At 45.4% G+C, this 27045-nt stretch overlaps 1 protein-coding gene across 6 annotated transcripts in view; it reads right to left on the reverse strand.

The window, feature by feature from the left end:
* The window catches only part of SUSD1 (sushi domain containing 1), a 147970-nt gene that overhangs the window by 14319 nt on the left and 106606 nt on the right, over positions 1-27045 (reverse strand). For 2 of the 6 annotated variants that reach the window (XM_047768154.1, XM_047768155.1), the window contains exons 13-17: positions 23922-24018; positions 19002-19255; positions 12446-12485; positions 4254-4347; positions 3836-3902 (exon numbers count right to left, since the gene is read on the reverse strand). In XM_047768154.1, the coding sequence (XP_047624110.1) occupies positions 3836-3902; positions 4254-4347; positions 12446-12485; positions 19002-19255; positions 23922-24018 (552 nt within the window). Of the gene's footprint in view, positions 1-3155; positions 3903-4253; positions 4348-12445; positions 12486-18996; positions 19256-23921; positions 24019-27045 lie in introns of those variants that run through there. The other 4 variants (XM_047768153.1, XM_047768156.1, XM_047768157.1 and 1 more) reach the window with 4 other exon arrangements.

The raw sequence follows: 27045 nt of genomic DNA on the forward strand, positions 1-27045 counted from the left end.
TGAACCCATCTCTCCATTCTAAAATAGGGAAATGACAACCCCTAAACTTCCCATCACACAGAACAACCGTAAGGATGGAATGAAAGAACAAATATAAATGAAAACTATGGTGGAGATTTTAAAAAAAGAAATCCACCAGGGAACAATCTGCCCCATATCTGGACAATCTCCCAGTTTGGTTCCCTATTCTAGAAGGGAGCTCAAGACCAGATCTTAGACTCACCTCTTCACACTGTCCTCAAGACAGTTAATTAGGAAAAGGTCCATCCTCCACCACCACCTGAGGCTCTAGCTTTATTTAGTAGCACTCAAAACCCAACTTCAAATGCTGCCTGATCAGTCCTTCAACAGAGGTACCCTGCCTGCTCCTAGGGAGACCCACTATTGGTCTCCAGAGATGCTCTCCCTGCCTTAACCAGGAATCCACTTGGAAAAGAAAAAGAACAGCATTGAGGTCAAGCTACCGGGCAACTTCACAGAACTTAAAGCTGCCTTCATGTGCGTAAGAAAACAAACAGAAAAGAAACGCAGGAAAATGGTGCATCCTTTTTGCAAATGCTCAGCACCTGCTTCTGTTAAGTACTAACAGTTCAAAGTTTAAAGAAAAAAATTGAAAGGAGTTCCCTCTGTGGTGTAGTGGGTTAAGAACCCATCTGCAGCAGCTCAGGTCAATATGGAGCTGCGGATCCAATCCCCAGCCCAGCGCTGGCGTTGCAGCAGTTGTGGCATAGGTCACAACTATGGCTGGGATTTGATCCATATGCCACAGGTGTGGCCATAAAAAAAATTTTTTTAAACAAAAAAACACTGTATAACTCTGTGTTATAACTTGGAACATTTAGAGAAAGGGACAACTTTATGTTTTGCTATTTCAGAACTCATTCATGAACTGTTTTTACATTTCTGCATATACCCAGAAATACACTTTATTAATATTTAGTCAATTATTTTAACCAAAAACTTTTGATACCAAGCAAATGGGATTTCTTCCTTTCAATGACAATTATGCTAACTTTTGGAGAGAAGTTATAGCTTCTTTGGTAATTAATTTTAAAACTGGAAATTAGAGGAACTAGAGAAACATAGTGTTTATAGAACCGGGAAAAACTATAATAAGGAACAGAGGCTCACATTCTCTCTTTGGACAAAGGAGGTTTTGAGGAAAATCCTTATTCATCAAAGACTCTACCTAATACTAAGCACAATAATTTGTAATGATTCTAAATGTATTCTTTTTTTTTTATTTTTGTCTTTATAGGGCCGCACCCATGACATATGGATGTTCCCAGGCTAGGGGGTCTAATTGGAGCTGTAGCCGCCAGCCTACACCACAGCCACAGCAACGCGGGATCCTTAACCCACCGAGTGAGGCCAGGGATCGAACCCGCAACCTCATGGTTCCTAGTCAGATTCATTTCTGCTGCACCACAACAGGAACTCCTATGATTCTAAATTTAATTTAAAAAAAAAAAAAAAACCAGTATGGAGGCACCTCAGAAAACTAAATATAGATCTACCATGTGATCCAGCAATCCTACTCCTGGGCATACATTTAGGCAAAACTTTCATTGAAAAAGATACATGCACCCCTATGTTCACTGTAGCACTATTAGCAATAGCCAAGCCATGGAAACAATGCCATTTGCAGTAACATGGGTGGAAGTAGAGATTCTCGTACTAAGTGAAGTAAGTCAGAAAGAGGAAGACAGATACCTTATGATAGCCCTTATATGTGGAATCTAAACTATGGCACAAAAGAACCTATCGAGAGAACAGAAAAAAACTCATGGACATACAGAACAGACTCGTGGTTGCCAGGGGTAAGGGGGAGGAAGTGAGATAGACTGGGAGTTTGGGGTTAGTAGATTTGCAAACTATTACATTTAGAATGGATAAGCAACGAGGTCCTGCTGTACATCCAATCAGTTGTGATAGACCATGATAGAAGATAATATGAGAAAAAGAATGTGTGTGTGTGTGTGTGTGTGTATATATATATATATACATATATATAACTGGGTCACTTTGCTGTATAGCAGAAATTGATAGCATTGTAAATCAACTATAATAAAAAATTAAAAATTAAAAATTAATTTAATTCAAGAGCAGTGAAAACAGTATGAGTTTGAATTGTTGCACATGAACATTAAAGGTAGAAAGCTCTTTGTATAAGTCCATTGAGAGTTCTACCTGATAATTCATCGAAGATGACAGCAGGAAGGGTTCCATGTGTTGATCCTGAGTTGTAGTCTGAGTTGGGACCTCAGAGGACAGAGGACAGCTATTCTTAATCTGCATAATATTGGCGAGGGGCAGGGATGCCATCTGCCCTCGAATGCCCAAGCGTCAGTGTATCACTTCCCTGTCTCTGACTCTTCCCAGTTGAGAGGATTTGCCTTGGGCCAGATCCCCCAGGGATGGGCAGCTTCACGGAGCATCTCCTCCTCCTGTGCCTACTGTCCTCATGTCTCCTCATCTGTCCACAAGCCCAGGCTTCTCAGATCCACCCCTCACCAATGCCCAGTGAGTCCACGGAGAACATGCCAGCCCACCATGTTGGAAAGACGGTCCCTTTTCCTCCAGACTGTGCTGCTGCCAAGTCCAGGACCGCATTCATAGATGCTGCACCCTGAGCTATGCACTATCACTGCCCCCCCACCTCCACCTGTTCTCTATTCTCTAGGCCTAAGAGGGAGGGAGAAGGCAGAGGAGGACACCACTGTCACTTAGAGAAGCCCCAAGCCCCAGTCCTTCTTCTCCCTTCATTCCCTGGCTTAGCCTTGGAGCTACGCTGTTGGTTAGGGAGGAAAGTTCATGAACACTGATCAGGCTTGAAAAATCAAAGCGAATCCATTCCACCTGTACATTCCACATATTGACAGTGGGCCCCGGGACTGCATACAGCTAACATGTCATGGTTCATGATAAAGGAACAGTCATAATTCCTGGTGTTGTAGATAAAAGGGACTATTGTGTCACCCACATTGTTCCCCTCCCCTGTCAACTCACAGACTCTGGTCATGGGCTTCATATTGTTGCAACCCAAGGATACCGCACAACCCCCAAATCCAAAGAGAGGCACAGAGCATCTTTAGGAGATGCTCAGGAATTAAAAAAAAAAAAAAAAGTAACAAAGGCTGCTATAAACATTCATGTGAGGAAAAAAAAAATGTTAGTTTACTAACAAAACATTTCCACTGGAATGAAGACTCCTGGCTTTTGAATGCATATAAGACAAACAGAACTGTATCAAAGCAACGCTGCCTAACAGACACTGCAGGGAATTTACCCGAGTGGCCAGACGCGCATACTTTCTAATTACTGCATCCACTAACTGTAGGTAAAGGGCTTCTAAAGGGTTTGTCATGTTTGTCTATATCAATGATCTCTCTCCTTTTCAATGACTTCCTTCATAATGTCAAATTCTAGCCCACAGTTAAGTGTCTCTCGTTACTTATGGTAAAAGAATGGATGCTGAATTAAGGCCAGAGATGTTACAGAGGAAGATGCGGGACTCTTGCATTCAGCACCTAGATCAGCCGAGGCTCAGGCATCAATCAGAGGAGAACAGGGACCCAGCCCCTATGACCCATAGCCCGGAGTCCATATGACGTTGTTTATCAAGGTTCTCAAGTCCATGGAAACGGAACTGGTCAGGTGGCAGGGCAGACAACAGCGACTCCTGAGTGTCCTCTTTGAGGGACATTCCAAAGAGACAGTCACCGGCTTGAATCTGGAAGGGAGGCCAGCCTGGGAGTAGAGAAAGGTGCAGGCCCGCGCACACACACACACACACACGCACACACACACACACTCGGGGCCTCTGTGCAGGCACCTGAGAAGCTGTCGGAACATCTACCCCAGCAGCAGTGCATCCTCTTCACGCCACACCCATCCTCGATCTAGACATGGAGGAGGCAAAGAGAGCTTGCTGACACACTTTGGGTTTCCCGTGCGCATCCCTACGGGCAGCTCATGCATCTTTCCTGGGAAGCAGCACAGGAGATCAGCCATCACTCAGTGAGCGGCCAGGGCGCCATCACTGACCCTGTCCCTTTACGGGGACTGGGGAACAGTCCCCTCCCCCTGAATGCAGCCTTACTCCTGCCTTCCACCCTCTGAGTATCTGCTGAGCCCGGGACAGCCTCCCCCCATCTCCCCTTTGACCCTCCTCCACCGCAGCTGTTCTTCCGGATTCCAACCCCATCCTCCCTCCATTCCACTCATTTCTCAAAAATGACAGTCTCACATACCACACTGCTGAGAAGGAGAGGAATGCGAGAACAATCACAGCAGCCATGGAGCCCAGCCCAACGCCCACCACCTGCTGCAGCGTCAGTGATGAATCTGCGGGACAAAAACCACATGCTGAACCCATGGCACACTGAATCCCGGCCCAACCAGGAGGGGCAGACCCACCCGTGCACACTCTGTTGTAACCAGAGCTTGGCCCCAGTGAACAAACCATTCCAACCATGCCCAGAGTGCCCCAGTGCCCCAAGCTGGCCCTGAGGACAAGGGCCTCAGGAAAACACCATTCCGTGGCATTTCTGAAAAGGAAGCGTAAAACCAGGATACATTTGAGTTGCAAAGGTTAAAAGCCGATCTTGTTGAGCACCCCAATGCGGCACACTGTGGGAGGGGGGTGTGTGCTGGTCCTCTCTCATGTCAATCACACGACAGATTTTAATGTTTCTTTTGCATTGGGGAAGATGTCCTTCTTATATCATTTAGATTTTTCTCCAAAAATGATAGCTCCAGTGGTCAAATATAGTCAGCAAATCCTCTGCTGCGTAGAGTCATCTGTCATGTTCCCTACACATCAACAAGGGATGCTGGCCGCTCTGAGGATAAAATATGAAACTGATGCAAAAGCTCTTTGAGGAGTTCTCGTCATGGCTCAGTGGTTCACGAATCCGACAAGGAACCGTGAGGTGGCGGGTTTGATCCCTGGCCTCGCTCAGTGGGTTAAGGAGCGGGCATTGCTGTGAGCTGTGGTGAAGGTTGCAGACACGGCTCTGATCTGGTGTTGCTGTGGCTGTGGTGTAGGCCGGCGGCTACAGCTCCAATTAGACCCCTGGCCTGGGAACCTCCATATGCTTCATGTGTGGCCCTAAAAAGCAAAATAAATAAAGTGTTGTCAAGAGACTTTTTAGAAAAATACAGCTTCTGTTGTTTGGCTGCTTTTGGTATTCAGGAGAAAAGAGCATTGGCATTTTAAGAAGCCATGTTGTAAAATGGGAAGAGGAGTTGTGGTTAAACTAGAAATTAGTAAAGAAAAAATTAGAGGACTGACTTAAAGTATTAGATATTAAAACAGTGCAGCAACAGGAGTTCCCTGGCAGCCCAGCAGTTAAGGATCTGGTGTTGTCACTGCTATGCTTGGGTCACTGCTATGGTGCAACTCGATTCCTGGCCTAGGGAACGTCTGCATGCCGTGGGCACAGCCAAAAATAAATAAATAGAAGTAAAAATAAAACAAGGCAGTATCAGCAGAGGAATGAATACAATGGAATAAAACAGAAAGCCCAGAAACACACCCAAGTGTATAAAATAATTTCAAGGCTTGAATACTGGAGTCAGGTAGTCCAAGGCTATATTTGAACCCCATCACCACCCGATTGTATGAACTTGGATGAGTTATTCAGCCATCTTGTGCCCCAGTTTCCCCCTGAGGGGTGGTATAATATCACCTTATAAGGCTATTGTGAGAAATAAATGAGCTACGACACGTTAAAACCGTGCCTGGCACACAGTAAGCAATTGGCCAATGACAGCTACTGTTAAACATTATTGTTTTGTTACTGTTTCAGATCACTGGGGAAATGTTATGTTATTCATAACACTATCCGTAACTAGCATTGAGAAAATTGGCGAACCATTTAGAATAAAGTAATTTCGATCATTAGAGTTTATGCCAATATAAAAACCCAGATGGATGAAAGACTGAAGCTGAAACCTTAAAGAACTGGAACAAAATGCAAGGGAATATTCATCTAATATTAAAGCAGGTAGGAATTTTCTAAGCATATTTATTAAAGCAGAAACCTTAAAATAAGAAAATGAGAGATGTGACCATATTAAAAAGCATATTCCTCTATACACCAAAAACGGCCAGGAGGAAGCTTTAAGGGCAAATGGAGAACTGGGTAAAATAATGAGGATAATTAATAAGCAAGGGGTTAACCTATAGTGTTACAAGTTAATGAGGAAAAGTCTAATACCTCAATAGCAAAGTGAGCAGAGTCTATCGAAAGGTACATCACTAATAAAAACATGATTACAGGTGCTTGACAAACCTTTGATCAACTGCTCTCTCTCTTAGTGGTAAAAATGCAAGTTAAAACATTGAGAAGCCATTTTGTGTACTCAATTCCCCAGTTTTTGTTTGTTTGTTTGTTTGAAGAGAGGATGTATCACTGGATTCGGTGGAAAGAAGCTGGTACTTTCCTACCCAGCTCATTTCATCCAGTCTACCCAGTGTTCCTCTACACTTTAGCCGTCAATGTTTTCTCTGTATTTTTTCCTCTATTGTTTCACCTTCTACATAATTTGAATCATTGATTGATAAAGACGGTGAGCTAAAGATAACTGTGGACACTAACCCACATTCTGCATGTTCCTGGATTTGTCATCCATTCGTTAATAAGTTACACAGGAACAAGCTGTTTCTAAGCGCACACACAGCCCTCATCTCCCCACACTGCACACAGGGCATTGCTAAGTATTGGCTGAAGTCAGAATCCATTGTGCTGGCCACATTTCCCCTACCAATTAGCGACCCTGTACCAGAAAAAAAGAAGAGCAGTCTCGCCTAATCTGCTGGGAACTGCAGCTTCTTCTCCCAGGTACACACAGAGCCATCTCTTGAAGATCGTGCCTGGCCTTGACTTCAAGTTATCAGCATCCTCGCTTTGCAAAATCTATCTCCTTTACGCAAAGTTCCATGTTCTTTGCTCATCCCCAGTCTTCATCAAGATTTCTCAAAGATCAGGAGTAACCATGATGGCTCAGGGGTAATGTACCCAGCTAGTATCTATGAGGACCCGAGTTTGATCCCTGGCTTTGCTCAGTGGGTTAAGGATCCAGTGTTGCCATGAGCTGTGGTGTAGGATGCAGACATGGCTCAGATCCCACATTGCTGTGGCTGTGGCATGGGCTGGCAGCTGCAGCTCCAATTTACCTCTTAGCCTGGGAACACTCAGAGGTCATGGGTGTGGCCCTAAAAAGACACACAAAAAAAAGATTTCTCAAAGATCATTTGCAGTGGTTTATCCATCTCATTTGCAAATTGTATGAACCTTCTAGAATGTTCTTATCAGGTCAGAAACCTACAACTTACAGAGGGCAGTTAGTGCTTTGCTTGCTTTCCAATGTCCCCTCACAAACAGGAGAGAAGCCAAGGTAAGAGTTGAGGAACCTGACTTCCTCTTGACCATCCACTCACAGGCCCTCTTTCACCCTGAGCAGGAAGCCCAACTATTCCCTTACTCTAGAGGTAAGTACTGAGAGTGTTTTTAATTCATTCTGCAAAACACAACCTGGCTTGTAGCTCCAGGCACAATTCTTGCTGTAGAACAGCTTCTGGTTATACACTCTTTTTCTGCTTTGCATATATACCCTGTGGACATGAGTCGATTCAATCAAGAGAACTCATGGTGTAGCCACATGCTTCTTTAGGGACTTCCCACATTAATTCCTGACTGAGAAAACTTACAACTGGCCAAGGTGAATTACATTGATTAGAGCTTTGCCACACCCTCTGCTTACCCTCCCTTCCGTGGTGTCATGCCATGAAACCATACTTATTTTTCTTCTAAATCATTTATTGAATTTTTTTTTTTTTTAGAAACGGAAGTGAGTGAATCATGTGTTATTTCCCAGAGTCTCAGTGACTCATTCTTAATGCAAGTAAATCCATGTGGCTTAAACTCCACTAGTCTCTGTAGGGTGGCTCCTTGAAGAGCTATTGTGCTCAGGAGTGAAAGAGCTTCCTGGTCCTTATCTTTAACCCTTTCACGAATGCAAACATTACAGGTGCTGCAGAGCCAGTTAGAAAGGCCCCACCTGTCCTCTCAGATCTTGTGACAGCCGGGGGACTTCCTCTGGCTGTATCCAAAGAGCTAGCACACCAGTTTGAATGGAGAAGAATGAGAGGGTCAATCAGAAGCATACACTGGGGTCCAAGTGATGCCTTAGAAACCAGACTAAGAGTACTGGTGGCTCTGGAGGGACTGGCAGGGGAATCATGAAGTCAGGGCTGCGCTTGAGAAACATGTCCAGTGTCCCCTCGTGACTCAGTGGGATAAGAATCCAGCACTGTCACTGCTGTGGCTCTGGTTACAGCTGTGGCGCGGGTTCAATCCCTGGCCTGGGAACTTCCGCATGCTGTGGGAAGACCACGTCCGGAGGCCGTGTAGGCCGGAGTGAAGAGGGATGCCCTGAACGCTGCCATGGGAGATAAGGGGGCTGGCCAGCTGTCCGCGCCACAGATAAAGGCCTCTGCTCAGGGAGTGAACGCAGAAATGAAAATTAGAGAGGCCTGCCCAAGAGCAAGACGTGGGCTAAAAGGGAAAGAGTCACTAATGACTCAGAGGTTTCATGCCTGTGATTAACGAATGTTTCCTGATGGGAGTTTATCATCATCTCACGGATAGCAAATGACCTCGCTCTGTGGACTCAAGAAAGCACACCCTCGTGGTACTTTGTGGCTGGAAGGGATCACAGTGATCCTGGAGGGAGGCAGTAGAGAACCAGCCAAGTGAAATATAATTTCCAAGACCCTTGGCTGATTAGCAGTAGGACTCGGGCAGGGAAGCCCATGCCTCTGCATTTCCCATCAAACCGACAGCCTGCTGGCTCCCTGGTAGCGATGACACAGCTCTGTGGGGGGCAAATGTGCAAAAGGTTGGAATAGCACGATTCGTCAGCACGCAAGGACAAGCATGGGGCTGCTCCTTGGCACGAGTGACCCGAAACAACTTCAGGACTCATTTGGATCCTACTTCTGCCCAAATTACTTTCTGAAAGGCAGACTCCGACATTTTTGCCAAAGGAGACGGCCAGGTGAGCACACAACCCAGGTGAATTTTGTACACAGATGCATATATACTAGAACTGCCTTCGGAATTCCAACGGAACACTGGGTTTTCTATTATCTCAGAGCTTTCCAGCAGCTTGAATTCAGAAGGTTCAAACTCTCTTTCACTATGAGGGGGGAAAGGCACTGCCAAAAGCCACTTGGATATGTCCACAGCAAAGTCCTTCCTGTGAACTGAATCACAGACTGTAGTCCGCCCCTGGGCCATTTCTTCTACCCAATTTGAGTTTGTTAATCAGACCAAACAGCTGCTGAAGCAGTGGGTTCTGGAAGCTATTGTTTCTGTGCCTCTCCAGGATGCTTGCACCTCTCCATTCTTCTGATAAAAGCACCTCTTTTCTCTGTGGGAACTCCATGTCCGCCCTTCAAGCTTTTGGGAATGGACTGGCAGAAAAATTTCCAAATGTCAGATGGGTGACTGTTTCTTGCAGTCATCAGTCAGTTCTAAGAAAGGAAGCCTAGCCGATCTGTATGCAGACACGCAACAGCACCCATCTTCGTAGGAGAGGCCCTCACTTACTGTGCTGAGTGAAATACGTCAGAGAAAGACAAAGACTGTACGATCTCCCTTGCATGTGGGATCTAAAAAGGCAGAATTCATAGAAATAGAGAGTCCAATGGTGGTTACTAGGGACTAACAGGTGAGGGAAGTAGGCAGATGCTGATCAAAGCGTACAAACGTCCAGTCGTAAGACAAACAGGTACTGGGCAGCTAATGTACAGCGTGGTGATTAGAGTTAACGATACTGTACTGTATACTTAAAAGCTGCCAGGGGAGTAGATCGTCAACATTCACACATGCGCACATGTACTACATACAAAAACACATATCCACGTACCTTATGCGTATTACATATGCATGGGGAGTATGTGAGGAGATGGAAGGATGAATTAATCTTCCTGCGGCAGTCATGTTGCAATATACGTGTGAATCAAATCATCACATGGTACACCTTAAACTCACCCAACGTTACGTGTAAATTATTTTCTCAAAAACACCTGAGAGAGCGCGAGCACAGCGCTTCCCGCCTAGCGGTCTGCAATCCAAGATGGCTGACAGGCTGACAGGAACGCCCCTCGACCAGCTGAAAAGCCATGTTCCCTACCCTTGTTGAAGCTGGTGGGAGTAGAGATTAAAAAGCTGAGAAATGCTGCTAGGGGATAAGCAAATGAAGGAAGCCTAGTTCTCCACGTTGCTCCCAAACATTTCCCGCGAGGTACCCTCCCCTGACAGGGTAACAAGCCCCCAGTTGTAAGGCCCCACTCCCTGGCGCCCGCCTGGAAGCTGGGTTATGTGGGCCTTTCCTCGTCCCCCTATTTTCATTGCTTTCTGCTGCTCTGAGGCAAGGGACAGGATGTGAGGAGTTAAAGTGATACTCTGGGCTAAGAGCCGAATTCCCCAGGCTGTTGCTAGGAGGCATGAACCACCAGGAAAAGGTCGGGATTCAGAAGGTCATAAACTTGACCTGATTTCTGGTCTTAGCTACAAACTAATGGAATTCTTATGAACCAAATCCAGTGGCAGGCTGCCTGCTGGTTTTAAGAAATGTACTGCCAGGGAAATCCCAGCCTGGCAAACAAGGACCTGTGATTGCTCAATCCCTAAGACAGCTCCCCGACCTGGATCACCAGGCGGGAAAGCAGAAGCAGGGCTCCTCCCCACAGCATCTATCAGGGGAGACTCCGGAGGAAAGGGACGCAGGTGCTGCCCCATCAGGCAGAGCCCGAGGCCGCCAACCTGACAGACCAAGCGACCCATTCGGCTGGCAGGGCAAGAGATGCTTGCTTTTCCTGTCCAGCAGGATGTGGTCCTTGCTGTGGGTCCTCGGACCGCTGCACGGTGCTTTTATCTTTTCCTCCTTTCCAAATGCATGTACTTCTTGTGATGATCCACTTTTCCCTTTCATCTTATAGACTGTGGTTTGAGAATGGTTACATTTGCCATTTGGTCTGGACTGCCAGACCATCATGAGAAGCACATCTAGATCAGACCAAGAGGGATGGGTCAGCCCTGGGAACCTTGGTCTGGGCACTGGATTTAGTAACAGACCCACCTTTGAGGTTCCACTTTTGGTTATATGGAGGACAGGTCCACTTTCTTAACGGAGGGTGTTTTTCTCAGCAGTGTACGTGCCTGTGTGTGCACATGCTAAGCAGCCGCATGGCTGAGAGTAGTGGACTGTTTGTAGCTCTTTGCTGGGATCTGCCAGCAGGGTTTTCTATGCCTCTTTCCCTGATGGGGATCAAGTCCCCTTCTCAGTGCGACCCCGGTGCACTTGCCAACGAGGCATCCCAGGAAGCCCCAAACCCAAGGGAAGCGGATCATGCGACCCTATCTCCTCCAAACAGGGATTCACCCAATGGACAGTCACTTACCTAGGGGATGAGACTCCCTAAAGTGAAAAACTGTCTGTTCCCACTGAACTGGCTAAGCTGGGGCAGCTGGTGCCTATCCTTCCCTACCACATAGCTTATAGAAGAAGAAAATGAGGCCAAGTCACACTGAGAAACAGAGAGAGGAGGCAAGATAGAAAGGGAGACTCTCGGAGTCCCTGGAAGCCTAGTGGGTAAAGGATTAGCGTTCTCACTGCTGTGGCTCGGGCGTGGGTTTGATCCCTGGCCCAGGAACTTCCCCATGCCATGGGCACAGCCAAAAAAAAAAAAAAAAGAAAGGGAGAGTCCCATGTTCCACTTAAGGTGTTAAGTCCCAAGTCCCAGGTCCTGGAGGCCTGGAACCGTCCCTTTAGTTAGTTTGTTTTTTAGTTTTTAGGGCACCTGCAGCATATGGAAGTTCCCTGGCTAGGAGGTGAATCAGAGTTGCAGCTGCCGACCTCCGCCACAGCCAGAGCAACGTGGGATCTGAGCCGCGCCTGCAACCTACACCACATCTCAAGGCAACGCCACATCCTCAATCCACGGAGTGAGTCCAGGGATCGAACCCAAATCCTCATTGGTACTAGTCAGGATCATAACCACTGAGCCACAGCGGGAACTTCTGACCCCTCTAGTTTTGATGCCATAAGCTCCCACCCCCATCCTTTTCAGCTATGGCTTTTTGTGGGTTAGTGTGAGATATGTTTCTGTCACCTGTGACTATTTTTCTTTGTTTGTTTTTTGGCCAGGCCCACAGCATGTAGAAGTTCTCAGACCAGGGATCAAACCTAAGCCACAGCAGTGACCCGAACCACAAGCCACGAGCAGTGACAACACTGTGTCCTTAACCTGTTGAGCCCCCAGGGAACTCCCTGTGACAATTTGAAAAGAAATTTCATGACATATACTTGCTGCTGCAGATTGGACAGAGGAGAAATAAGGATCGTGGTTTTAGGCAGAAAATGGTTTTACCTTTGACCTGAGCCCAAACCGCACAGGAGCTTCTTCTCACCTGAAAAGGAAAACACAGCAATGCGTATAACCGGGCAGCACATGATGGCAGTTTAAATGACACAGTTTAGCCCTCCAAGCTGCAGGGTTTCATCTCTTATCCTTGACCCCAAGACTCTTAAAGTTTCATCCAGCTCTAACCTCTTACAATTTAGCCTCATGATCACCGAGTGTTCAAAGGGACTGCTGTGGGGGGCAGAGACAGAAGTGGCCCCAGAGACCATGTCTAAAGCTGTCCAGGGGACCTCAGGAAGCCCCCGCTGCAGGGAAAGAGCAGGAATGGAGGCACATGCCACTCCCCTTGTCAGCTCTCAGCAGCTGGCACCCCCGGCCTGCAGAACTATGTCAAAAAGGATTCTGAGGTCACCTTAAAACGGCCACAAGGATTTGAACGTGACTAAATTTTGCCTGGATGCTTAGTGCATCAAGCGCCTCTGATAATAGATAATGTGCAAGAGTAACCAGTGAAGAGTACATTTCAAGACATGGGGGAGGAAAAAGGACCTCAAACAGCAAGGCAGTCCCCAGGAAGCTGAATATATTAAAGGAGAAACATTGGCAGGGCCAGGTGAAGAAGGGAGCTCATTAAAATGGAGGCCCTTGATCAGATGTGCATTTTATAAAAAGCATTATGGCTGTGGTATGGAGCAAGGAGATAGGAAGACAAAGAGACAAGAAGGTGAGTTAGAAAATTGATGCTTAAATGAGAGATGTCAAAGGCTAAACAGAGCTAATGAAGAAGAGGAAAGGATGATTTTAAATGGCATTAAAGCGATAAAACTGACACAATTTGATGATGGACACTCAAGAAAATAAGAAAAGGGGAAGAGATTCTCGTACTAAGTGAAGTAAGTCAGAAAGAGAAAGACAAATACCTTATGACATCACTAATATGTGCGGTCTCAAATATGACACAAATGAACTTATCTACAAAACAGAAACAGACTCACAGATATAGAGAAGAGACTTGTGGTTGCAGGGGGTGGGAGGGAGTGGGATGGACTGGGAGTTTGGGGTGAAGAGATGCAAACTATAAACATTTAGAATGGATTAGCAATGAGGTCCTACTGTATAGCACAGAAACTATATCCAGCCTCTTGGGACAGACCATGATAGAAGATAATATAAGAAAGGGAATATATATACATAACATATATTATATATATTATACATATATGGCTGAGTCACTTTTCTGTACAGCAGAAGTTGGCACAACATTGTATAGTTGTAAATCAACTATGCTTTAATAAAACAATTTTTTTTAAACTTTTAAAAGAACAAAAAAAAAAAAAAGAAAGAAAAAGAGACAAGAGTTATTCCTAGATTTCTGTCTTGACAACTGGAAACAGTCATGCTATTTATTGGGACAGATACACAGAAGGAAAAACAGAAAGGGAGAAGTGGAAAATTCACACTTTCTGATTTCAAATTTTACTACAAAGTTACAGTAATCAAAACAGTGTGGTATGGGCTTAAAGACAGACATATAAACCAATGAAACAGAATAGAAAGCCCAGAAATAAACTCTTGGATATATCTCTCAAAGGATTTTTTGACAAGTCTGCCTAGACTATTCAATGGGGAAAAGAAATCTTCTCAAGAAATGGTGCTGGGAAAACTGGATAATAAAATGCAAAAGAATGAAGTGGGAGAGTTCCCTTGTGGAGCAGCATGTTAAGGATCCAGTGTTGTCACTGCAGCAGTTCTGGCCCAGGAAATTTCATATGGCACAGGTGCAGCCAAAAGAAAGAAAGAACGAACAGATGGAAGGATGATATGGGATCCTTACCGAACACCACATATAAAAATTAACTCAAAATAGATCAAACCTAAATATAAGACCTAAAACTATTAGAAGAAAACACAAAGGAAAAGCTTCAGGAAATTGCATTTGGCAATGATTTCATAGATAGGACATTAAAAACACAGGCAACCAAAGGAAAAAATAGATAAATTAGACTTCATAAACATTAAAAACTTTTATACATCAAAGGACACTATACGCAGAGCAAAAAGGCAACTCATATAAAAATAATTTGTAAATTGCATATCCAGGATACATAGAGAACTCTGAAAACTCAGTAAGAAAAAAAGAAATCACTTCAAAAAATGGGCAAAGGACTTGAATAAACATCTCTCCGAAGAAGATACACAAATTGTCAAAAGTACACGAAAACATGTTCAACATCATAAATTACTAGGGAAATGCAAACCAAAACCACAATGAGAAACCACCTAACATCCATTAGGAATGGCCATTATCAAAAGAGAAAAGAGCAAGCTTTGGGGAGGAGGTGGAGAAAAGGGAACGCTTGTGCACTGCTGGCGGGAGGATAAAATAGCGCAGTAGCTACGGAAAATAGTACGGGGATTCTTCAAAAAAATTAAAAAGAAAATTACCAAATGACCTAACAATTCCACTTATGGGTATTTACCCAAAAGAACAGAAAGCAGAGACTCAAAGAGATATCTGTACACCCATGTTCATAGCAGCATTTTTTTTTTTGCCTTTTTTTTAGGGCTGCACCTGCAGCATATAGAAGGTCTCAGGCTAGAGGTCGAATCGGGGCTACAGCTGCCAGCCACAGCCACAGCCACAGCCACAGCAACACGGGATCTGAGCCACATCTGCGACCTAGACCACACCTCATGGCGACGCCGGATCCCTGACCCACTGAGCGAGGCCAAGGATCAAACCCAACTCATGGACACTAGTCGGATTTGTTTCTGCTGGGCCACAACAGGAACTCCCCATGGTAGCATTAATTGCAAGAGCCAAGAGATGGAAGCAACCCAGGTATCCATCTACAGAGGAAGGGGTAAACAAAATGTAGTATATACATGCAGTGGAATATTATTCAGCCTTCAAAAGAAAGGAAATTCTGACATATGCTACATTGTGAATTAACCTTGAAAACATTATGCTAACTATGACAATCGCAAAACATAAACCCTGTATGATTCGACTTATGCAAGGTATCTTGTGTAGTCAGATTCATAGAGACAGAAAGTAACAGGGTAGTTGCCAGGAGGTGGGGAGATGGAAGGAATGGGGAGCTGTTTAACTGGGAACAGAATTGCAGTCTCACAAGATAAAATATTCTGGAAGATTAGTTTCATAACCATGGAAATGTACTCAGCACTTCTATACTGTTAGTTAAAAAATTAAGATGGTCGATTTTATGTTATGTGTATTATACCTCAATTAAAAATAAATGTTAAGGAGTTCCCACTGTGGCACAGCGAGTTAATGATCTAGCCTGTCTCTGTGTCATTGCCTGTTGGATCCCCAGAGCGGTGCAGTGAGCTAAGGATCCAGCGTTGCTGCAGCTGTGCAGTAGGTCACAGCTGAAGCTCAGACTTGATCCCTGGCCTGAGAACTTCCACATGCAACAGGTGTGGTCAAAAACAGAAAAAAAGTAAAATATAAACAAATCAACATTAAAAATAATAACTGCTAAATGTTCGAGAATTAGATGGTGGCTGTTGCATTATCACCATCTTGTGACTGTACACGTTAGATTTATTAGATATGTGAACTGTGTCTCAATAAAGATGTTCACAAAAGAAAAATAAATAAATCACTACAGATTTTTTTTTTTTTTTTTTGCCACAGCCATGACATGCAGAAGTTCCCGGACCAGGGATTGAACCTGAGCTGCAGCTGCAACCAGTGCCAGAGCTGGGGCAAAAGCCAGATCCTTAACCCTCTGCACTACAGGAGAACTTGCACTACTGATTTTAATGACTGCAACAGCAATATATTTGAAACCCAAAAGTAATGCAAATATGCAAGTCCAAACATATTTTTTTTTCAAAGAACAAGCACAGTTCTGCTTTGCCTATGAAAAAGTGGTATCTGGAGTTCCTGCTGTGGCTCAGTGGGTTGAGAACTCAACTAGTATCCATGAGAACGCAGGTTCGATCCCTGGCCTCACTCAGTGGCTTAAGGATCCAGCATTGCCCTGAGATGTGGTGTAGGTCACAGATGCAGCTCAGATCCCAAATTGCTGTGGCTCTGGTGTAGGCTGGCAGCTGCAGCTCTGATCTGACCCCTAGCCTAGGAACTTCCATATGCTTTAGGTGAGGCCCTAAAAGGATAAAAAATGAAAAAGAGGTATCAATGACATCATAGGGAAGTCTCCTTACACCAGAATTCTCATCGTAACCTCCTACTTCCTTCCCTCTGTGCCTCAATACTGATACTGAGTCACACTGAAGCCCTAACGCGCACTGTGACATTACTCAGAGGGCGTGCCTCTGGAAGGTCATTAGGTTTAGATGAGGTCATGAGGGTAGGGCCCCAGGATGAGATTAGAGTCCCCATAAGATGAGGAAGATTGATCCGAGCTCATTTACACCCTACCACATGAGGACACAGCAAGAAGGCAGCTGTCTATAGGCCAGGAAGACTTCCCTCCCAGGGGAACCAAATCAGCCTGCATCTTTTTTTTTTTTTTAATTAATTTATTTATTTTTATTTACTTTTTTTTAATTACTCAAATGAATCTATCACATCTGTAGTTGTATAATGATCATAACAATCTGATTTCACAGGATTTCCATCCCACAACCCAAGCACATCCCCCCACCCCCCAAACTGTCTCCTCTGGAGACCATAAGTTTTTCAATGTCTGTGAGTCAGCATCTGTTCTGCAAAGAAGTTCAGTCTGTTCTTTTTTCAGATTCCACATGTCAGTGAAAGCATTTGATGTTGGTGTCTCATTGTATGGCTGACTTCACTTAGCATGATAATTTCTAGGTCCATCCATGTTGCTAAGAATGCCGGTATTTCATTCTTTTTAATGTCAGCCTGCATCTTAATCTTAGATGTCCCAGTCTCCAGAACCATGAGAAATAAACATTTGTTGTTTAAGCTGCTGAGGCCATAATATTTTGAAATGGAAGCCCAAGCTAACACACCCGCCCAGACCAAAGTCTCCATCTGAGACAGCAGCTCTCAGAGTACGTAACCTCTAAATGGTACTCATATTGCCCTGCTGGGACTGTCTGTGGCTAGAAACACCACGTCAGGATCTCCAGGTAATTTTCTAGCAAGGAGGCCTTGTCTAAGTCATAAACACCTTTGAACAAGTTCAAGGAAATATATTCCGGACTTTAGTCCTCCAATACTTCATCCCTACTCTACTGTCACAAAAGACCCCCAGACCTATTTTGGACATATTCTTGGCTGTACATCAAGCATGATAATGGCATATTAGACTTGTGTCCTATCCAGAATTTAACAGCAGGTTTCACTCTTAAATATGGGATGCACATTACACACAAGAGGGTTCAAATTCATCAGTCAAGAAATGTTTCTACTAATATTCGTATAATTTTTCTAGTTTCCATTACCGACCGATAAGGAATTTATACCCAACTTTGAGTTCTCCTAGGGCAACCATCACCATGGTTTTTCCATAAGATCTTCCACCCCTCACCAACTAATCCAGCTCTTGCTATTCTGCTTGCCCACCTCATTCTATGTATTCATTAGGTAATGAATACAAAGCTCTGTGTCTCCAGAAAGAACCACCACTGGAAGAACATAGCCTTTCTGAGGATGGAGAGGGGGGTGTAGAACTTATTCAATAGGCAGTAAAAGAAGCAGAAAACAGGGCCAGAAAGTAGTGCTGAGCTTAATCTGACCCTCCTGGGAGTCTCAGTTCCAGGAGAATGAGGGGAGGCAGTAAGCCTGGCAGGAGTACAGCGGGAGTGACAGAGAGGTCTAGAGGTTCCTCTCCAACTCGGGCAGCAGTATGATAGGATGAGGGCATTCGTGAAGCTTAAGAAGAACAAAAACTACTCAGTCCAAACACAAATCCAAATAAGAAGGTCCCCCAGGAAGTTCAGAATATCAACCTTCATATAAATTTCACCTGCCCATGTTTTAGAAAGTAAAAGTACTCAACACATTTTTATGGGTCTTACATGTGCTATTCATCTCAAATATTGAGAAAACAATTGCTTAAATATTTAAATTTCATGTGAAGAGGAAAAATACAGAACTCACAAGAGTTTTTGAAGAAATAGACCTTAAACATATATACAATGGAATACTACACAGCCTTAAAAAAGAACAAAATACTGCCATGTGCAGCAACCTGGATGGACCTAGAGATAATCATACTGAGTGAAGTCAGAAAAAGAAAGACAAATACCATATGATATCATTTATATGTGGAATCTAAACTATGACACACATGAACCTACCTACAAAACAGAAACAGATGCACAGACATAGAGAACAGACTTGTGGTTGTCAAGGGGGAGGGTGGGATGGATTGGGAGTTTGGGATTAGCAGAGGCAAACTGGTATATATAGGATGGATAAACAACAAGGTCCCACTACATAGCACAGGGAAATATATTCAATATCCTGCAATAAACCATAATGGAAAAGAATATTAAAAAGAATGCATATGTATAATTGAATCACTTTGCTGTAAAGCAGAAATTAACACAACATTGTAAATCAACTACACGTCAATAAAAAGGAAGAAATATACCTTACTCAGTTCACTTGTGATTCGCAATATAATGCAGTAATCATTCCCTTTTTTCAAGGGTGCATTATAATATTTCCCATAGTATAGCCTGTCTCCGATAGATATCTCCATGGCATCACTCGGAATGTCTTTGGCCAGCAGTTCTGCAGTCACATATCCTTTGGCATCAGAAGCATTGCTAAAGAAGGAGGGAGCCTCTTCAGAATCACAAACAAATGTGCTTTGGAGGGCCAGGGGAAGCACTAACACCTGATATGAACTGGAAGAGAAAAGAAAATGTCTATCAGACCCTTGCCTGGGTAATTCATTCATTCACTTAGTCATATTTATTGAGCATCTGCTATGAGAGCAACACTTTTCTGGACACTGGAAACACAACACTGGATAAGAAAAAATCCTTGCCCAACCCTCCTATATTGGTGAGAATGTAAACTGCTGCAGCCACTAGGGAGAAGAGTATGGAGGTTCCTTGGAAAACTAAAAATAGAGTTGCCATATGATCCTCCAATCCCACTCCTGGGCATATATCCAGAGAAAACCATAAACTGAAAAGATACATGCACCTCAGCGTTCAGTACAGCACCATATACAATGGTCAAGAGATGGAAGCAACCTAAATGTCCATCAACAGCTGAATGGATAATGAAGATGTGGTACATATATACAACAGAGTACTACTCAGCCATAAAAAAGAATAAAATAATGCCATCTGCAGCAACATGGAGGGACCTAGAGATTATCCTACTAAGTAAGTCAGAAAGAGAATGACAAATATCCTATGACATCGCTTACAAGTGGATTTGGGGAAAAAAAACACAAAGGAACTTATTCTCAAAACAGAAAGAGACTCATACACAGGTACCAAAGGGATAAGGGGGGGGTGGAGTGAAGGGAGGGATGCATTAGGACGCTGGGATTAACATATACACATCACTATACATAAAATAGATAACCAACAAGGACCTACTATGTAACACAGGGAACTATACTCAAAACTATGTAGTAACCTATAAGGGAAAAGAATCTGAAAAAGAATATATATGCATAACTGAATCACTGTGTGGTATGCCTGAAACTTGCACAATATTGTAAACCAACTATACTTCAATAAAAAAAAATTCTTCAGGAGTTCCCGTTGTGGCTCAGCAGGTTATGAATCTGCCTAGTATCCATGAGGTTGTGGGTTCAATTCCTGGCCTCACTCTGTGGGTTAAAGATCTGGCATTGCCATGCGCCATGGTATAGGTCGAAGACATGGCTCAGATCCCATAATGCTGTGGCTGTGGTGTAGGCCAGCAGCTGCAGCTCCAATTTGACCCCTCGCCTGGGAACTTCCGTATGCCATTAGTGCAGCCCTTAAAAAAAAAAAATTCTTTAAAAAGTCCTTGCACACGTGAGATTGACGGTCTGACAGCTCCAACAGTCATGGAACTCTGGTCAGAACCTACAGGGTTAATGCCAGATGGAAATGGGTGAGGGATCTCTCCAAGTTCAGGCTGCAGATGGATACCCAGGAAACCCTCTTTCGCCGGGAGGCGTGGGTGCCCTGAGCATACACGTCTTAAAGTTGATCTAAGCAGTGATTTTCATGTGGGCGAATAAAGCCCAGCTGTGGAAAGGGTTTAGCAGTCACATGGAGGCCAACCGCCTACAAGCATTAATGCAGTAAGTCTGCAAAAAAAAAAAGGCTCCACATAATCACATGGGGAACCTGAAACGGAACTCATGTGATTGACATTCTCTGCAGTTCACGGACTGATACCCAAGTTCCTGTGACATGAAAGAGAAACACAGAGCGCAGAGTCACCACGAGGTATCTGGTCAGACGATATCCTGAAACAGCCCTCGAGGGGCCATCTCATGTGTTCCCTAGATGTGGACAAAGAAACACATGTCCTCGTATCATGCACTTTAGTGTTAATTTATCCCACCTCCAACAGAAAATCTGACAGTGAAAGGAAGTGTTGAGAATAAAAACACTCTGAGAATGAATCACATCTTCCTTTCCTCTCCCGTACACTCGGGACTTCCCTCCGGCTTCTAGTGTCGTAGGTGCTGCGAGGTCTGCGTTCTCTATCAGCCCTGACAGCAGGGACTTGAGGCATTTACTCTCATATCTTTGCAAACCCTTGTGCCCAGTTCTTTTTGGCTAGGATGGATGCCCCACACATGTTCCTTGAGTCGAAATTTCAGTAAAGGGGAAAAACACGCATCAGCACCAAATATGATGAGGCTAATTTCCAAAACTCAGTAGAGCACATAATTCTATTTCACCAATAAATATACACTTCCTGCTCCCCCAGTTCCTAGAGGTTCTCAGGCCTCTGCATTCCACAAAGTTTCTGGGTTCACTTTCAGCCACGGCTTTCTGCAGAAGGGACAAAGTAAAGCCTGCAGGGCAATGCGTTGTCACCGCCACCATCAGTAAACATTGACCAAGCCGCCACTGCCTACAAGGAAACACCTATAATGGCAAACTTTCCCCGGGACTTGAAGACGTTCCTATGAGTCATGGCCACAGGTAAGAAAGTAAATGTGCAGCAGGCTCCCCGCTGCCCAGAAGCAGATCTTCAAGTCCTTCTCCCCTTTCCATGTAGGAGGTGGTGCTCAAGTACAAGTTCAAGGCTCACCTGCACTCATCTGGTTCTGTACGTTGCCCACGAGAGGCCCCATTCATGAGGCATAAAGCGGGTCTCCCCATTTAGCATAATCATAATCACCCGAGTTGCTTGATAATTAATTATACAAACTTCCAGCCCCCATCCCAGATCTCCTGAATCAAAATCTCCAGGAGAGGCGTTCCCTTCATGGCTCAGCGGTTAACGAGCCCAACTAGGATTCATGAGGATGCGGGTTGATCCCTGGCCTTGCTCAGTGGGTTAGGGATCCAGAGTTGCCGTGAGCTGTGGTATAGGTCGCAGATGCAGCTCGGAACCTGCATTACTGTGGCTGTGGTGTGGGCCAGCAGCTGCAGCTCCCATTCGACCCCTAGCCTGGGAACCTCCATATGCCATGGGTGTGGCCATAAAATGGAAAGAAAAACATTTTTAATTTTTTTTTAATAAAAAATAAATCTCTAGTAGAGTCTGAAATTTCATATGGTGATAAAGCACCTCGGTGATTGCTGTGATCTGGCAAGTGCGGAAGACGTCAACCTTAAGAGGGCCCAGCACCCGGCTGCATGCACCAGCCACCCACGATCCCCAAGCCAAGGAAGGGAGGCTCAGTCCCAGAGCCCCTGCTCCACCATGTGCCCTGAGCCACTGCCCCCCCTGCCCACCCCCCACCCCCACCAATGCACAAGGCAGACTCGGGCCTGTCCCCACACTGACTGTGCTGCCACCCCCAGCTCTAACCAGGCAGTCGGGTCAAGGAAACTGCCCCCATCACCTGCTAGTAATGACCCCTGATGACGTTGGGGAAGCAGTGGTGGCTGTTTAGAGCATGACTGTTCTGGAAGGACTTCTACCCTCTTTCTCACCACTACCCTCCCTTGAATGACTCACAGATCTGCACTTCCTGTTTTGAAAGCACTGACCGGCAGAGCCACAAGGGTAGGCCGTCATTTGGCTTTTCTTTCTGCCTTGCATAACCATCTGGCCTACATACCGCGTTTGCCTTGCAAATTCTCTCAGGCAGTGACATGACAGCTTCTGTTCTCCTTACAGCAGCAGAATTACAGGGCCTTCCAGTAACTTGTCAGGAATCAAGACACAGAACAAGCAGGGCCCTGTCCATGCCTGGAAAGACTTTGGACCATTTACTGACCTCAAACTCAAAGACACAAAAAGGCTAAGCTGACTCACAGATGATATCGCTAGCCTTTCTTTTTTACAGTTCTGTGGCAGCTCCCGCTGTACCATGATCATCCTGGAGGGTCATTAGACTGAAGGGTCCCGAGAGACACGGGGCAGTGCAGGTTAGGACAAGAGAGCAAGTTATCGCCGTCTCCTTGACTTGCTTCTGTGGGTAAGATGCTCATCTCTTCAGGGGCACCTCAATCTCCCTCTCTAAAAAGGGGATAATTGCACTTTCCAAATCCTACCAGGACCTTTGTAAATAAAAAGCTTAACTGAACACAGCCGAGTCCACCAACTCTGATGAGGTAAATTCATTCCATCCTAACACTATCTGGAGTCCCAGGAGCAGTCACTGAGGATGCAGTGACCTGCCCATATCTCTACACAGGGATGAATGAAAAGAACTCTCCAGATGGCACTTTCAGAAACGATGACACCACCCCCACCAGATCCTTTTTTTTTTTTTTGTCTCGTCTTTTGAGGGCTGCACCCATATGGAGGTTCCCAGGCTAGAGGTCTAATCGGAGCTACAGCTGCCAGCCACAGCCACAGCCACAGCCACAGCCACACCAGATCTGAGCCACATCTGCGACCTACACCACAGAAAGCTCACAGCAACGCCGGATCCTTAACCCACTGAGTGAGGTCAGGGATCAAACCCACAACCTCATGGTTCCCAGTCGGATTCATTTCTGCTGCGCCATGACGGGAACTCCCAGATCATCCTTCAATAAAGGGAAATACAGTGTGTCTTTGGTAAATGAAATGCTGCTCCTGACCCACCATCACTAACGGATGGACTTGGAGGCGGGAGTGCAAAGGCTAGAGTGCCTGACCTGCCCCACACACTCAACCAACGCTCATCCACTGGCCAAAGGAACAGATTTGATTTCTCGAGCTCTGCTTGTCTCGGTCCCTTAATGGTCTCTTTATTCATTGGGAGGGTGCTGGTTGGAATGAAAGGCCCAGTCTGTGCCCAAGGACACAAAAAAAAGAGAGGCCCCGACTACCTTGCCTCTGCTATTCAAAGGCAGTGACCCAAGGAAAAGTCTCTTCTTCGCTCAAAGTTTCCAAAACACTCCCTGGGGACCACTGGGCAGCCATGGAAGACGGACCTCCACTGACCTGATAGGCCCGTTTATCTCCTCGGCTTTCCTCAGTCTCAGACGTGGTAGAGGCCCTCCGTGCACAGTGACAAAGTCTATTTTCGGAAGGGGAGGCTCTGCGAACATGTTGAAAAGAAGAAAAGGGGTATGATCAGACGACGCAGAAGCATGAAGAAAGCGGTCCCCGTGGGGCGTCGAAAGGAAAGTTTTCACGTAAGAAGCAATGAGCACATTCTGGAGTTCCCGTCGTGGCTCAGTGGTTAACGAATCCGACTAGGAACCATGAGGTTGCGGGTTCGGTCCCTGCCCTTGCTCAGTGGGTTAAAGCATCTGGCATTGCCGTGAGCTGTGGTGTAGGTTGCAGACGCGGCTCAGATCCTGCATTGCTGTGGCTCTGGCGTAGGCCGGCAGCTACAGCTCCAATTAGACCCCTAACCTGGGAACCTCCATATGCTGTGGGAGCGGCCCTAGAAAAGGCAAAAAGACAAAAAAAAAAAAGAAGAAGCAATGAGCACATTCTGACACCTGCTCCAACGTGAATGAGTCTTGAAAACATTAGGCGACGTGAAATAGGCCAGACACAGAAGGACAAATTATTACATGATTCCACTTACCCGAAATATCTGGAACAGATAAACCCAAAGAGACAGAAGTAGATTAGAAGTTGCCAAGGGTGAGGGTGGTGGGTAGGGAATGGGGAGTTACTGCTTAATGGTCAACAGAATTTCTTTTTGAGGTGATGAAAACATTTTAAAAATGGAGAATGGCATTCCCGGCATGGCTCAGTGGAAACGAGTATGACTAGCATCCATGAGGACGCAGGTTCGATCCCCGCCTCGCTCAGCCAGTTAAGGATCCGGCGTTGCTGTGAGCTGTGGTGTGGTCACAGACGCGGCTCAGATCCTGAGTTACTGTGGCTGTGGTGCAGGCTGGTGGCTACAGCTCCAATTGGACCCCTAGCCTAGGAACCTCCATGTGCTTCGGGTGTGGCCCTAAAAAGACAAAAAAAAGTACATTTTAATATATATATATATAAATTTTATATATATATATACATTTTAATGTATATAAACTTTTAATATAGATAATGTACATTTTAATATACCTATATAAACTTTTTTTACAGTGATGCCCCAGCACTGACAGAGGGTGGATGCTGTGGGCATTCCAGTGAAGCTGGTAGGTAGGTACCTATTTGGTGGGCAGACCAGCATTTCAGACATCTAGATCCTTTACAGTCACACAGTTCTCTGTCCTTATCTTGCTCTCCCCAGCAACCAGATTTCCACAAGGAGGAGAACGTTCTGAGTGGTTGACGCCACTGTCTCAGCATTGAACTGGGAGTTAGATGTAGCAACTGCCGCTCTGCCTTGTGCCATCCCATTAATCTTCTCAACAGTGCTGCCAAGTGGAGGAGATTTATAGACAGAGGGAGGGAGGAGGAGAGACAGAGACAGAATAAAATATGACTCTCTCCTCCCACGTTCCCTCTGAACCCTGCCCCTGTGAAATGAAGGACCAGGAGGCCAAAAGAGTCCCTCAAGACTCTATTTACCCAATTAGGACATAGCTTTGGGGTAGAAATTCTCAATTCAAATGAAAATAAATGAAAATGTAGACCCACCTAGATAGTTTTTAAACCTCTACTGAATATGTTATGCATACACTGCCTCTCACCAAACATTTCTTAGCCACTTCCATGCACCTTTATGTGAGTCTGGAAGAAACAGCCATGGAAGACCCAGTTTCTGCTTTCCAGGAGCTCAGTCTAATAGGGGCGACAAAGAACACCCCACCAAGGGCAGGGGGGTAAGCCTATTTAATACAGAAACAGATAAATGCAGGGGCAGGAGGTGAGAGAGAGTACAGACAGAGACAGAACTGCAGGTAATTCAGTATGGTCCAAAGAGTGGGTCCCATCTGGGTAGAGGCAAATGATAAAGTGAGAAGTGAGGGTACAGGTCAGATCCGAGGTCCTGTAAATTAGCAGAAATCATCTAGAGACTCTCAGCAGAGGTGTATTTTATTTTATTTATTTTATTTTAGTCTTTTTAGGGCCGCACCTATGGCATATGAAAGTTCCCAGGCTAGGGATTGAATTGGAACTACAGCTGCCAGCCGCAGCCACTGCAATGCAGGATCCAATCCCAGTGTGTGATCTACACCACTGCTCACCACTCCTTAACTTACTGAGTGGGGCCAGGGATCAAACCCACGTCCTCATGGATACTAGTCAGGCTCTTTACTGCTGACCCACAACAGGAACTCCCAGAGGTATATTTTATTTTTATTTTGTCTTTTTGCCTTTTCTAGCGCCACTCCCACGGCATATGGAGGTTCCCAGGCTAGGGGTCCAATCGGAGCTGTAGCCTCCAGCCTACGCCAGAGCCACAGCAACACCAGATCCGAAACGCATCTGCGACCTACACCACAGCTCATGGCAACACCGGATCCTTAACCCACTGAGCAAGGACAGGGATCGAACCTGCAACCTCATGGTTCCTAGTCAGATTCGTTAACCACTGAGCCACAATAGGAACTCCCAGAGGTGTATTTTAGAACTGCAATGTAGACCGCTGGTTGAAGGATGAATTGGAAAAGAGCAAAAGCACAGGTTGTCCAAAATCTAGGTAAGATGTGCCTAAGGTCAGAAGCAAGGGGTGGCACTCAGAATGGAGAAGAGGGGGCAGATGGAAGACACACTGGAGGAGAGATGACAGAAGGGGGTGGAAGGCGAGGAAGGGAAAGGACTCTGGGCTTGTGGGTTTGGGCCACCGAGACCCCGGAGATGCCATTCATCAGGGTCTGGAGGGAAGTTTAGATGCCGCCCACTTCTCGACCTGTTAAGCGTAAAGTGCTTGTGAACTCATCCAGCAGGCAGTTCGAAATGTGGGTCCAGAGCTTCGGGGCAAATCATGCGGATGATACGGCGTCAGTCATCAAGCACGGAGGCTACAGCTACCCCCGCGGACGGTACACACGCTTCTGAGAAGAGATGAGGGCCCAGCGTGGACGACTGGGAAACCCAGGCTTCGAAGACAAGGCAGATGAGTGAGAGCCCCTATCGCTTTTATTAAACGGGGCTAAGTCTAGAATTTCTTCCAGAGTCACCTAGACATGGTCACACAGATGACTCTTTCCAT

The sequence above is a fragment of the Phacochoerus africanus genome, chromosome 2 (assembly GCF_016906955.1).
Source record: "Phacochoerus africanus isolate WHEZ1 chromosome 2, ROS_Pafr_v1, whole genome shotgun sequence".
Lineage (NCBI taxonomy): Eukaryota > Metazoa > Chordata > Mammalia > Artiodactyla > Suidae > Phacochoerus > Phacochoerus africanus.